Consider the following 13,892-nt stretch of genomic DNA (forward strand, 5'->3'; position numbering starts at 1 on the left):
TTTTCTTAACTTCCTTCGTGTTTTCTTGTATTTATTTATTTTGTTCTATATATATATATATATATATAGTAGATTCTTGATAAGGCAAACTTCGTTACCCGAGGCTTTGCATTTCATAAAATTTTTTGTTACATATTATAATAAAACTTACGTACTAAACATGGTAATATAGTTCGAAAAAGTTTAATCTTAAGAATAAGAGTTGGTCACTTTTAGAGCATGATTCATAAAATAGATGGCTTTGAGAATTGTGTGGTTTTGGCCTTTTTTTAGAAATGATAGGGGTGAAACAAGAATCAGAAAAGCAATAAACTTTTCTCTTTTGCTACTACCTTCAGTTAGCAGGTCTGCGTCACTTCCTGCTTAGAATCCCTTTGTCCGAGGAAAATTATTTTTTCATGTTAAAAGATTCAAACATGTTTCAACTGAACAAAATGTTTATCATAAGGACAGCATTTTATAAACCTTTCCATATTGTGTCGACCAATTCCTCAATCCTATATTTAGCTGTATAAAAAAGGAAAGAATTCTAAATCCAGTAGATTTTTAATTATATCATCCTAAAGGAATCTTTTGGGTGATATTATAAAAGGAACTCATTTCCTAATGATTTTGAAATTTATAGTATATATTCTACAAGGTGAAACAAAACAATGATAGATTGGAGAAAAAAGCACAAAAAATTAAATGCTGAAATTAAAAGCCTGTGAAAAAAAAGGCATTGGAAAAAGTGCACCTCATCAGTAATTATGTAAGTTAAACAACTAATACAATTTGGGCCATTCATTCAGAATTTGAAATTAAATATTTATTCGAATAACATTAAATATATTTTTTAAAAAATTGATTAAAATATAGATAGTTATTTAAGTTTAGGAAAAGGAACTTCTTTCTTTTCATACTATTTAACAAATTTATTAGGAACTAAGCAGTTCTAAAATTGTTCGGAATTTCAGTAATTACCCTTGTTGTATTGTGATACAATAATGTACAACAAACGTTTTTTCAACTTGTTATTTTTTAAAGAATTATGTTGAATTCAGATATTTTTTCATTTTTGTTAATTTTTTTTTTACTTATCAAAAGAATAACCCACTAAGAGATTACTGTTAATTGATAAATTATTTAAAACTTTACTGTTATAATATATAATTTATTAATTATTTATATAATTTTATTTACCGTGAAATATATATAAAATAAAAGTTTGTTTCATAACTTCATAGTCAACTTCAAATTAAACACTATCGTAATGAATATTTTTTCAAAAAATAATAAAAATTATTAAATTCAGGTTCATTCTAAGTAACTATTTTTCTTAACTTTAATTTCTTCTGTTAAATAAGATAATAGAATATGTTAAGGGGTATAAAAATGTTGAAAGTGCTCACAAAGAAGAAGAAAAAAAAAAAAAATCCCAAAAAAACACAGTTTTGACAGTGCTTGTTATTCTTGACAACTTTTAAGAAAAACTACTAATTTAACATTTTTTATAATTTTAATCATCTTGATAGCATAATATTTAAAGTTTTCTACCACTCTAAAGTCACTTTTCAGGGAAAATCATAGTTTTAATTGCAATTCACGTAAAACCAAGTTAGTTTGCTTAGTTATTATTGATACACTAGTTCACGATATTTAAGATATTCTAGATATTTAAATGGATTTTTCTAATTTTTTCTTTCTTTTACGTGTGAAAAGGTTCGATTTTAAAGTTTTTGATCAAAATAGGACGCAATTTAAAAAATCTATTTACTATTTAGTCTCTCTGTATTGATTCATTTTCAAGCTTGCCAACCTGTAGTCATTGTTTATCATTTATCACATAGTATTTGTGATTATATCTTAAAAAATTTGAATGCAATAATTCGAAAATTCCCAATTATATCCACAAAGTAGGCCTCAGATATTTTCAAACTCTGTTACATTTTTTGCGTAAGCATGATCGGTAAACATTAAAGCAAGTGAAATAAACATTACTTCTTGTTTAAAATAAGCAAATCACTTGGCAATTTAAAAAAAAAAATTTTACTTCAATTATTATTAATAGTAAACAAACTCTTTTCAAACGTCTTTAGTGAGTTATCAAATTTTTTGAACATATGTATATACACTACCCTTCAATAATGAAAGAGAAAGTTTCTGTTTTTGACATTCTCAAGAAATGCTTCGTAAATTTAGAGGAATTTATGTCATATGATTTTTCATGCTTATTAATAAAATTTAAAACTTTCAGAGGTTTGAGATACCTGCAATATTTGCATGAAATTTCATTAACCTAGCTTAAATATTTATAGTGATATGGGCATTTTTATAAAAGCTAATCTTTTTGCCATGTTTTTTTAAAATCTATAGCTTTAAAAATATTCGATGAAATTAAACAAAATTTTCAGAGCAATTTTTAATTTAATTACAAAATTATTATTTAAAAAAAAGTCACTAAAAATTGATAAAGATAAGAACTTTTAATGTAGTTCTGTTATTCTGTACTTGTGTGGAAAATTTGTTTCATGATTTTGTAGGGAATCGTATTTGATAACTAATGAAAAAGTGCCATTTGAATATCTTTAAAATTTAAAAAGTTTCTAGCAATTTTTTAATAGTTTTTGTACTTTTTAAATATAGTCTAAATGATATGAGGTTTACCACAAATTTCATTTTGTAGCACAAGACAAAATTATTAACAAATGATAATACCTTACAATAATCATCTGTGCACCAAAATATGTGTATTAGGAAAGAAAAAAGAAAACATACTTTTATTGGTTATAATCCCCCACAATGGTGGTGTCATTCTTAATAAATCTTGTTTAATGGTGCAAAATAAAATTTGTGGATTCGCTTGTGATTCAGAGACTAAAAATCTTCTTTCTTTGAATTTAATTAATGAAGACTGTGGTCAAGTAGATAGCATCTTTTTGTAAAAAAGAAGGAAAACACTTTTTGAACTTTATATACAGTAATATATTTTTTGTTTCGTTATAAGTTAACAATCTTTTAAAGTAATTAATTGTATTTATTATGAGGTTTAGAAAATTATAAATAATTTAATAAGAGAAAAATAACTTTGACATATATATATTTACCATGCGTATAAATTATTAATGTATACATATTACTAATTTTTACACATAGTAAATATAAAATGTTTATGTAATAAACGATTTTTATGAAATTTTTTTTTTAACTTTTAAGATGAACTACATTTTTTTAACAGGAACAAATCTTCTGCACTCCTTTGAGTTAATGTTAATGATACTCGACTATATACATATAAGAGTATGTTATAGTGCTTAGGATTAATTTACATAATTGCTGGCAACTTTATTGTTATTTGCATTTAAAATTTTCTACTATGGTGTTTTTATTTGTGTTTTAACATTTATTTTCTTATTTTATAATTGTTATTTAACCATAATTCAAACATAAACTTTAAAAAAGACCTAATATTCAAGCAGTGATGAAAGAGCTTTGCCTCTTCATTTTTTAATGTTTTAGAGTACTTGATCCTACCTGTTTTTGATCTGTTCATCTACTTGTTTGATTATCTTGTTCAAGATCGTTCCCACTCATGTTGATCAACCCATTTTTACCCTTCATAACTTATTTTGCACTTTTTTATACATCTCTGGGCTTTTCCTCTTTCATTCTGTTCGGATATGGATAGAAGTTCTTTGTTACAGATCTGAAACTATAGTATGTTTTCTTGTGGTATTATTTCTGCTTTTTTGTTGTTGTTTAGCTTTAATTTAGTTCACCCTTTGACTGAATGTCACATTCAATTGAGTTTTGTTAACTTCAATCACAAGAAAAATATTTACTTATTTTTAAAAAAAATGCTTTTATTCTTTGATTTAGTCTTTTAGATCAGATTAAATTTTCCCTATGCACATCTTCATTAGCTTTATGCAAATTACTTTCCTAATAAGTAAGCTAATGTATTTATTAGTTTGTAATTAATTATTTAGATGATTCCATTGTTCTGTATTGTGAAACAGATGAAAAAAAATTAGTTTTGGCTGTGTTTCTTTTCTATGCTCATAAAACTATTACAATGCATTTAAAAAAAAGGAGCGCTTTAATTACATATTCGATCTGTGGCTGAAAACTTAACAACATCAGATTGATAAAAAAGTTTTTTTCTTTCTTTTTAGTGTGAAAAAGATTTCCAAATATACTCTAAGTAGTTTTAGTTCTCAGATGAAAACTCAAAATTGTATTGATAAAACTATATAAGGCATATCAAAATATTTTGTTTATTATTTTTATCAAAGACAAGCTCATAAATTCATTCTCACAATAACTTTGAATATACTGGTATGTGTGCAGTTAGTTTTCTCACATTAAGTATGCCACATTTTAACGCAGGAATTTCCTTCTTTTTTCCATATCTTCTTTGTGAGGCAAAGATTTTCAAATTTCTGTTCTAATGCTATTTGGCAAGCACCTATATATGACATATGGTATCTGTATGGTGAGGCATGAACCTGTTGTCAAAACAAAACAAGAAAAAAAAACAAGGCTATTAGCACACAAACTCATATGTTGAGTAAATTAAATTAAGCATGAAAAGCAAGGTTTAACATTAATTTGTGCACCATTTTCATGTTTGGCAAAACAGCCCATCTGAGGGACAGCCAAGGCCTGTTGAAGATTGCCTTACGTTCATCACTCTAAAACTTGATTCCAAAGAATCGAGTCATCATTGTTTTAGCCTTTCTTTTTTTTTTTTAACTAGTGAATTGCTTTGACACAATCAATATCAAGGAGAATGTATTTAATTAGCATACAAATATTTTATTAAATTAGTTCAAAAAGAGAATAAAGTAAATTTATTAGCAATAACTTTTGAAATAATAATCAGATTTCCATTTGCTTAGCAGCAATTACCATTTATTGTTGGACACATATAACGTAAGCTAAATCATTTATATACACAATAAAATATGTGTAGTGTAATGGTGGCCATGAGCGTCACATCACCAGCGTCCAATTTGTTAGGGGGACGAAATCAAAATACACAGTCACTATAGTTCTCACATGACAAAAAAAGAACTTCTTAAATCTGCAAAAAGATTAATTACTTTTATCTCTTTCTTCAATTTAATAAATTTAAGAGCCAGTTATTTTAAGAGTTTGGCAGGGTTGGATACTTGGCATTTTTCATTTAGTTGAAATCTTCTTTATGTTAAACTATGACATATGTTTTTTTTTTGTTAATTTTTGCAAAAAATATTTTGTTTAAGGTTTCTGGGGATCAAAGTTGAAGATCCTCTGGAATTTTAAGAAAAACCTATCACCCACCCAAACATATTGCTGTATGGAAAAACATTTCCATACAGCAATATTATTTTGTGAAATGAATGAACCACAGCACTGACCATTATTTTATGTTCTACAACTTCCATACTTACTAATGAGACATAAAAACTTTGCATGGAAGGTCAAGGTCAATCAGTAATCTTTGAAATAAGGCTATTTTCTTAGACTTCACCTATCAAAAAAATCTACTTGTGCCAACAGTAAACCACAAAAAGATGTATATTTCTATAATCAATTTATATTTGTTGTGTGGTAGCTTGACCTTAAGGTAGTAAGATTTTTTTAAAACTTTCAGGATCATTAACAGCCTTTGCCAAAACTAGACAAGGAGTCTTATGTCTAGCAGAAACAGAATCAATTCATAGATCTATGTTTACTGATTCAGCATTTATTGATAAAATCACTAACTTTAAGGCCCATGCCTGAGTAATTGAACACAGAAATAGTTATGGGAAAGCTGTAGATTGTTTTAAAAATGTAATTTAGGCTAAACATAATATCTGAAGTTAACATCCCCTGAGTTAACTCTGTAATTAACAAGTCTAAGAAAATAGCCATATTTTGAAATGACCTTTGATGCAAAGATCCACTGAAAGTATTTATGTTTTGATAGTTAGTGGGGAAGTAGTAGAATACAAAATAAAGGTCAGTATCATGGTTTATTAATTTATTATAATCATTATCATGGTTATAAGTATTGTTGCATGTATGCATATACCGTATATTCCGGCGGATAACGCGCACCCGTAATTTCTAATAACTTTTTTTAAATTTTAAGATATACTCTCGTATATCGCGCACGAAAATTAGGATTGTACATGTGCAATATCTCGTCTAGTATCAATAGAAAACCAGAAAGCCTTTTAGTGTGGGACATGTTTAGGTCTCACCTTACAGATAATACAAAAAAATTGTTGAAAGAATGTAACATCGATATGGAAGTTATTCCGGGCGGATTGACACCATTAGTTCAGCCATTGGACGTCTGCTTAAACAAACCATTTAAAGCCAATTTAAAAAAAACAGTGGAGCACTTGGATATTGGAGGGCGAGAAAACCTTTACGAAAGGAGGACATATGCGTCATGCAAGTTTGGAAACAGTGTGCGAATGGACATTAAAAGTATGGGATGAAATTAAGCCTGAGATGGTTAGAAAATCATTCAAAAAATGCAGCATTTCAAATAATCTGGACGGATCAGAAGATGACTGTTTATTTATGGATGAGGGTAACACAGATGATGAAGACGAAACAGATTGTGATGACGTGCCTGAAGAAGTAACGGAAGACGAATATAATGAACTATTTATGTAATAACGAAAATCGATAAAGTATATAGGTAAATGTATGTTATTTCTTTAAAATAAAAGTATTTTTCGATATTTAAATTCTTTTAATATATAATTTTTTAGATTCGGCGTATACCGCACACCCGTAAATTCCAATGTTATTTTTTGTATTAAAAGTGCGCGTTATACGCTGGAATATACGGTATGTGTCTTTTACAAAATTCTAGAGGATCTTGACCTTTGGAACTTTTTTGCAAAAGTAAAGAAGCATGACTATAATATTTTTACATAAAAACATTCCCAGAAAATTTCAACAAAATCAAAAATGTCAAGTATCCAACATTGCCTGATTCGCCTGATTTTTTTTAAAAAAAAGAAAACCCCTCTTAAATTGCTGATGATTAATGAAAAATTTCTTTATTTCTCTGAAATGTTGAGGGAGACTTACAGAGATTTCTAATTAGGGGTATACCTACTGTTCCTCCTGCCTGCCAGTAGCACCCATGAAAGTGGCACTTTAGGTGCAAAATTTAACGGGAATTGAAGATTCTGACTCAATAAAGAATAACCACATGGCCCAATTTTTGATTAGAATAAATTTTTAAAAATTGTAATTGTACAGCAATTCATAGATGGCATAAAACCATTTCAAAAGAGTTTAAGATAAAGAATTCCACCAAAGTGTTTATGCAGTATAAATAGAGGCATGAAAAGCTAAATTTGTGAAAGCTGGGGACAATGGGGAGCTGCAAAGCCATGATTTTGTGTAGGTGGAATAGCTGGTGGATGTAGGTGGTTAGTTTATTTTATTAACTAAATTTTAATGATCAAATGAACACACTCTTGTTATCTTTAAATTTGAGTGTTCCCTAAAAACCGTCCTTTATATGTATTTTTTAAAATCTTTATTGAAAAGGAAAATAGAAAAAGATGCACATTGTGGGTCCCAAATTAATATTTGAGGGGGGGGGGAAACAAAAACCCAAACGAAATCTGACAAATTACTGTAGAGAAACAGATTTAATTGAAGATTAAAACTGAAACATATTTTTAATAATAATCTTTTAACTCCTATTTGATTTCACCTGCAATTAAAACTGTCATTAAGTTTGCCTTCCTGTACTGTGATCTGTTAGATTTCAGTAGAGTTTCTGTTTTGTCCTCTTTTTAAATATTATTTTGTCACCCCCAATGTGTATTATTTCTTATTTTCATTTTTGATAAGTGTTCTAGAAATACATATTAAAGGAGCTATTTGCGGTACAATATTTCACAACCCATATGAATCTAACGCTCTCTAAAGATGGAAACTATAGTTTAATCAGAAGAGTTTTAATAAAATTTAATTCTGAAATGGTTATTAATATTTTTTTAGCCATAGCCAATGTTATTGAGACAAATTCTAACATTTTATTTACAACAAGCCAAGTGGAAAAAATGGTATCGCCCTAAATAACTTTTGCTCTAACCATCAGATATTGATATAATAAAAATCTGTATGGTCACAAGATGGACCTCAAGTATGCTAATGAGATCTATCAATTAAGTTTCATTAATCAGATATGAAGATATACTTTCTTAGTATGAACATACCTTTGTCAATGTATTTGGTTTTTAGTCTATGAATCAACTTATGGGGTAGTAGCCATAATCTGGAAAATATGGTTCCAATAGTATAGTCAGGAGAATGGTTAAAAATTGAGGCCCTTCATTATAAATGAGTTTTTTGTACATTATAGATATATTATAAACTCCAAAAAGAAATAATAACTTTCGGCTTGTTATACATTTTCACTTGGTATCGGAGATAATTATACACCTATATCTACCTTTTCTCAATTATAAATGAAGCGATTATCTTTCCAACACTCTATAGACCCTTACTTGCATTATAATACTTTCTATCATAATACTTTACTCATAATATCATAATACTTTCAAGGAATGAAACTATTTACATGTTAAATTTAAATATATTCTTATCTCAGAATTATTAAGAGGGGACACTTTTACTTTTTTTAAAAAAAAATCTGTTTTTGCATTTTTAAGAGCTCATTGTGTGTAAAATAATGTATTAAAAATATTTCTGAAATTTAAAATTTTGAAAGAGTTGAATAGACCAATACAAAGTTTTATAGCATGTAACACATACAAATTTCTGAAAGCCCTGTTTTTCACCCCAGTGATACTTCCAAAACTATTCCTGATCTTTTGTATGATATAGATAATCCCATTCATCGAAACTTAACACAGAAATGTTTTAATGTTTCTACTTTTGAATTTCATACAAGTTTCAAATGTTCATTTTTTTTGTAGAAGTGAAAGGAAATTTTGAAGCTTGTAAAATAATTCTAATTTTAACATGCATTTATATTTTATTATTATTGTGAGAAGTAATTAATCAGAATCATAATGAAAATTAACTGTATACTTTTAATTAATACACCAAATATTTTTTCATGTTTACATAAAAGTCTCCTACCTCCTCTATGTATTGAATCCCAAAAGCTGTAAATTAAACCTTATTTTCAAAGTAATATGCTAAAAATGTTAAAATAGATTTTTATATTATGTCTTACTTTTGGAGTGATGGTTTTTGGTGTTATTTTATCGATTTCTCTTTCTAATCGCTCCACAAACCCTGGTAATAAAGTAAGTCCACCACTTATGTATATATTCTTGGTCATTTCTTTCCGTAAGTCAACTCCACACTCATGGATGGCATGATATACAAGTTTATGCAGACCAAAATTGTCAAGACCCCAAATTTCTGGTGTAAACAAGCCTTCTGGTACATGAAATCTTCCTATATCAAGAAACATTTCTCTGGAAAAAAATTCTTGTCATATTATTTTTATTGTTGCTTCTTTTATTAGAAAATTAATTGCAAGATGTTAAAGTTTGAACTAATTTTATAACTAATGATCACAGAGTCAGTCACATACAAAATATAATTATAAAAATAACGATAAATATAGCAGTATTAAATAATAAGTCTTTCTTTTTATATAAAGGTGATGATGTTATTGAAAAAAAAAATGCTCGTAATAAAAAATAAATATTTCTTCGAGAACATATTTTGCTGTAATTTTATAATTTACTCAGTGAACAATATCCTAAACTATGTAACCATTAAAAGTAAAAAATATTATGCACTATTACAAAATTTCAAATGTAATTTTTAAAATAAAATAATTGTGGCAATTTCAAAAAAGGAATAAAACACTAGTTGTAAACTATTTTATCTTTCATAATTGAATTTAAAATGAGCAGCATAGTTTTTCAGTGCTTTTGTTTTACTCATTATCAAAGTTAACTCATATAGTAAGAGATATTTTTCTCCCAAACAAAGCTGTAATCAAATAATCAAGGTGTTACTTTTGAATCAGAAAAAAAGCAAATTCCCCCATTTATTTCACTACCATAACTTAAGCAAGCCTTAAATTGGTGAATTTTCATTCGTGGCAAGAATAAAAATATGTAACTTACTTTATCACTGAACTGTTGATATCTGATAAAAGTTTCAGTTTAATAATATTATTCATTTTTAAAAAAGTTAAAGCATAAACTTTTGATTTTTTATGCACACAGCTGATTTTCATAGACTCTTGTGATACAGAAACAAACTTTATTTATTGTTCCAATATCAAAGTAAAACTTAGTCAGTCTAATTTCCTATGATTGGGTTATATTGAGAGGATTGCCTTTTTTTTCATATTGAAGGAGATATGTGGACAGCTTTTTCATACTTGTGAATCAAATTTGTTTGTAGAGTTTATTAAGTAGTAAACAATGTCTAGCTTCTAAAATATTAAATTAATCATTTAACGCTTCAAAATGAGGGGAAAAAATTTTAAAGCATTATTATGTATTTAGATTTTATTTGTTTTTCATTTTAGAAAGAAACCTTAAAAATATAATAGGTCGGAAAAGAGAAAAAACACCCTATTTTGTCAAAATACTTTAAAAACTAAACCATACTTTCTGAGTTGCTGTCATTTTTTTCCATTTCTAGTGGTCATAGTTTGATCCAGTACCTGCTATTCAGATTAAAAAAGTAAGATATATCTGAAATTTTTTTTATTTGTTTTTATTGACTTTTAATTTCAATTTTTCTGTAAGGGATTATGAAAGTTTTGAGGATATTTCATCAAAGATGATCTTCTCTTAATTTGAAAAAGGAAATTTTTAATTGTCTCAAGTATGACACTGTAGAACACAACAATTTTGATTATTAAATGCCAATATGATATCAATAAGACTTCATATGCCACTCATAGCGAAGTACGCTTATACTCCTTAGGATAACCCCCATTACAGTGACTCTTTTATTAAAAGGACTGATATATGAAGTTCCCTTTGCTATTCCATAGATGCAATGCCATTTTAACAATATGTATCAGCATAGAATCAAGATAAAAGCTTAATATTTAAGAACTGCTTTAATTTTTTTTACATCCACACTGAACTATTCATACATCCACACTGAACTATTCATACCAATGTAGTAATTGAAATTTAGTTTATTTTTTTATTCCCATGAAAACGACTTTGATAATAAGTATTAAACATTATTACCCTTTAAAAAAATACTTTTGTAGACAATGAGTCATTTGATTAAGCAAAAGTAACAAAGGAATTATTTTATTCTTTATTTCTTTTGATGTTACTACATATTAAATGTGAAACATCTAGAATCCTCTTTAAAAGAGGGAAAAGTGACACATCTCCTTATATTCTTATTCTAGGAGGTTGTAATTAATTGAAAAAAAGTTAATGAAATATGCATTAATTTACATTTATAATCAGCCGACCTGGTGGCCGAGTGGTTAACGTGGCTGACTACGGAGCCGCTGGCGCGGGTTCAAATCCTGCTCAGGGCATGGGAGTTTCTTTCTCTCTGTGTTCTATGTCCTTTCTCCTTTGTGTCTGATTGTGGGAATGTGACCCTCCCAATAAATGGGTTTGTGGTTGTGTGACGTGGGCGACGTTGCTCCACCGCCATGGCTTCGCCACAAGTGCCCACTGGGTAACGAGAAGAGAGTAGCAGTTCTGTGGCCAATAGGACAACCCCCAAGTGCCCACCATTAAAAAAAAAACATTTATAATCAAAAGTATATGGGGCATTGTCAAGCCGTCAAGTGGAAATCGACATACACAGTCCCCTATGCATTCATTAGGTTAAAAGGTTGCATTCACTATCAGTGTAAATCTCCTTTTAAGGGATACTATGAATTTGTCCATCATATGTTTCTTGCTTGAAAACTTCATTCACTCTTTTTATGAAATATTAGTTCCATTGTGTTGTTTATGTTTTAGTATTTTGATGTATTGATATTTCATGTGCTGGAATAGATTTTGTTTTGACAGTACAATTATCTAGACACATAATTTATCAAAAAAGGTTGCTCAGAATCAGTAGAATAATTTAAGAAATTTTTTGCTTATAACATATCATTTTAAATAGTAATTTAACATATGTATTAACATAAAGCAAGTTGCTTTATTATTCTGTCAGTTTCCCAATTCTTACTAAAGTACATCATTGTTTTGTTTAAATTCATCTGGTATTTTTTTAGTTATGAGTGATTATTTATGATATTTTTGTGCTCTCACGATATAACGATTTTCGTTTTCATTTAAATGACAAAGGTCGTTATATTCAGAGTTAACTGTTGTAAAAAAAATCATACTCTGTCCGAAGCCTAAGTTTTGCCTGCTTATTTAAAGGCTTGAATTATTGCAAGGTGACATATTGAAGCTTTAGGATTGCAAATAAAAAGAGAAATAACTAGAAAATGATGATTATTAGTTCTAGCCATTGCATTGAAACTATTCTTAAAATGTATTTAAAGTGATGAAAAACTGGGAACTTACTGAAATGGACATTGTTCCTGGAAAAACTGTGCAGTAGGAACAGACATACAGAAATCCTCTTTTTGAGAATAATACTTCTGTAATTCTTCAGTATAGTCTTCTGCTACATAACACAAATGTTCTAGTGTGTAACGGGCTAAATATGTTTCCGCATCACTTACCAAACTGAAATAAAAGTCAAAATTTATTAAAATTACAATGTTTACAAAGTTAGGTAACACAAGTAATACAAAACATTCGTAAAATATCTTAATGATATCAGATAGATATTTAAAATATTCAAGAAATAAAGCGTGACTTATTTCCTTCTAGATAGTTACAAAAATATAGTTTTATATATTAATGTTTGACCCGCAGTGGACTGATCGTTAAGACACGGTTCCCAGCAGATCGCCGAAGTCAAGCATCACTGGCTGCGGTCAGTGTATGGGTGAGTGACCACTTGGATCAGTCTGCGTAGGGACCGAGGGTGTGCGGTATTGGTCCTCGTTAAACTGTGCTACCGTAAAGTGCTCGACTTCGCGTGCAGGTCGTTGGGCTACCGAAGCGGGGGTGCCATCCCCTCTGCAGAGGATCAAAATTGTGATGGCATGTCTTCCGATCATCCTCAGGGATGTTTCCCAGACTGTCGCCAATAGCCCATTGTGCATCTCTAGTGCGACGTAAATGAACTACAACAACAACATATATTAATGTTTAATTATTTTCATCATTACATTATAAAATAAATAAAATCTTAGTTAAAATTACTGGACAGATTTCAGAAATATTAGCAAAATTTCATTCTAATATCACAAAATGATATGAAACATTTATGTCAGAACACATTTCAAAACTATTAGCAGAATACCCATTCCAATAACACAAAATAATATCAAACATCTATATCTTTCTAATATTCATCAGATATCAGAAAAAGATTTAAACCAATGCATGCATAATGTGATTGTTATAGATGTGCTCATTATTGGTGAACAATTTAAATGTCTTAGCAATTAAGAAGGTAAAATTTTTTACCTTATTATATTCTAATACCCTTTCTTTACAATTCTTTAAATAAAATCGAGTACCCATGTAGAAAAATCTGTCCCCTCCAATCATACAAGATGAGTTTATTGTTTGTACATTTTATTATATATGGTATTTAATACCTAATTGCTGTGTTGTTTTGTTTGTGATAAGCTTATTAATTATTCGTTGTATTTACTTAAGTCAAGATTACTTGCTATAGTTTGCTCTTTTTTCAATCAAAGATTTAACATTTCTATTATTGTTTATTCATTCTTTAGAAATGAAAACAGGAAACGTGTTTTTCTCTAAAAGATATTATTTTCTGTATGCAAAGTTAATTTATGTTTTATATGCATATAAATAGAAAGGTGACACATTCTTTCTTGTATAACA

General features: G+C 28.5%; 1 protein-coding gene across 2 annotated transcripts in view; it reads right to left on the reverse strand.

Annotated features, from left to right (window-relative positions):
* Positions 1-4,233: 4,233 nt before the first annotated feature.
* LOC107452510 (uncharacterized) overlaps positions 4,234-13,892 on the reverse strand; it is a 120,218-nt gene continuing 110,559 nt past the window's right edge. For both annotated transcript variants that reach the window (XM_071187592.1, XM_071187593.1), the window contains 3 exons: positions 12,489-12,653; positions 9,191-9,437; positions 4,234-4,487 (listed from right to left, as the gene is read on the reverse strand). In XM_071187592.1, coding sequence (XP_071043693.1) covers positions 4,344-4,487; positions 9,191-9,437; positions 12,489-12,653 — 556 coding nt within the window. In that variant the 3' untranslated portion in view covers positions 4,234-4,343. The remainder of the gene's footprint in view (positions 4,488-9,190; positions 9,438-12,488; positions 12,654-13,892) is intronic.

Source organism: Parasteatoda tepidariorum, chromosome X1 (assembly GCF_043381705.1).
Source record: "Parasteatoda tepidariorum isolate YZ-2023 chromosome X1, CAS_Ptep_4.0, whole genome shotgun sequence".
Taxonomy (NCBI): Eukaryota; Metazoa; Arthropoda; class Arachnida; order Araneae; family Theridiidae; genus Parasteatoda; species Parasteatoda tepidariorum.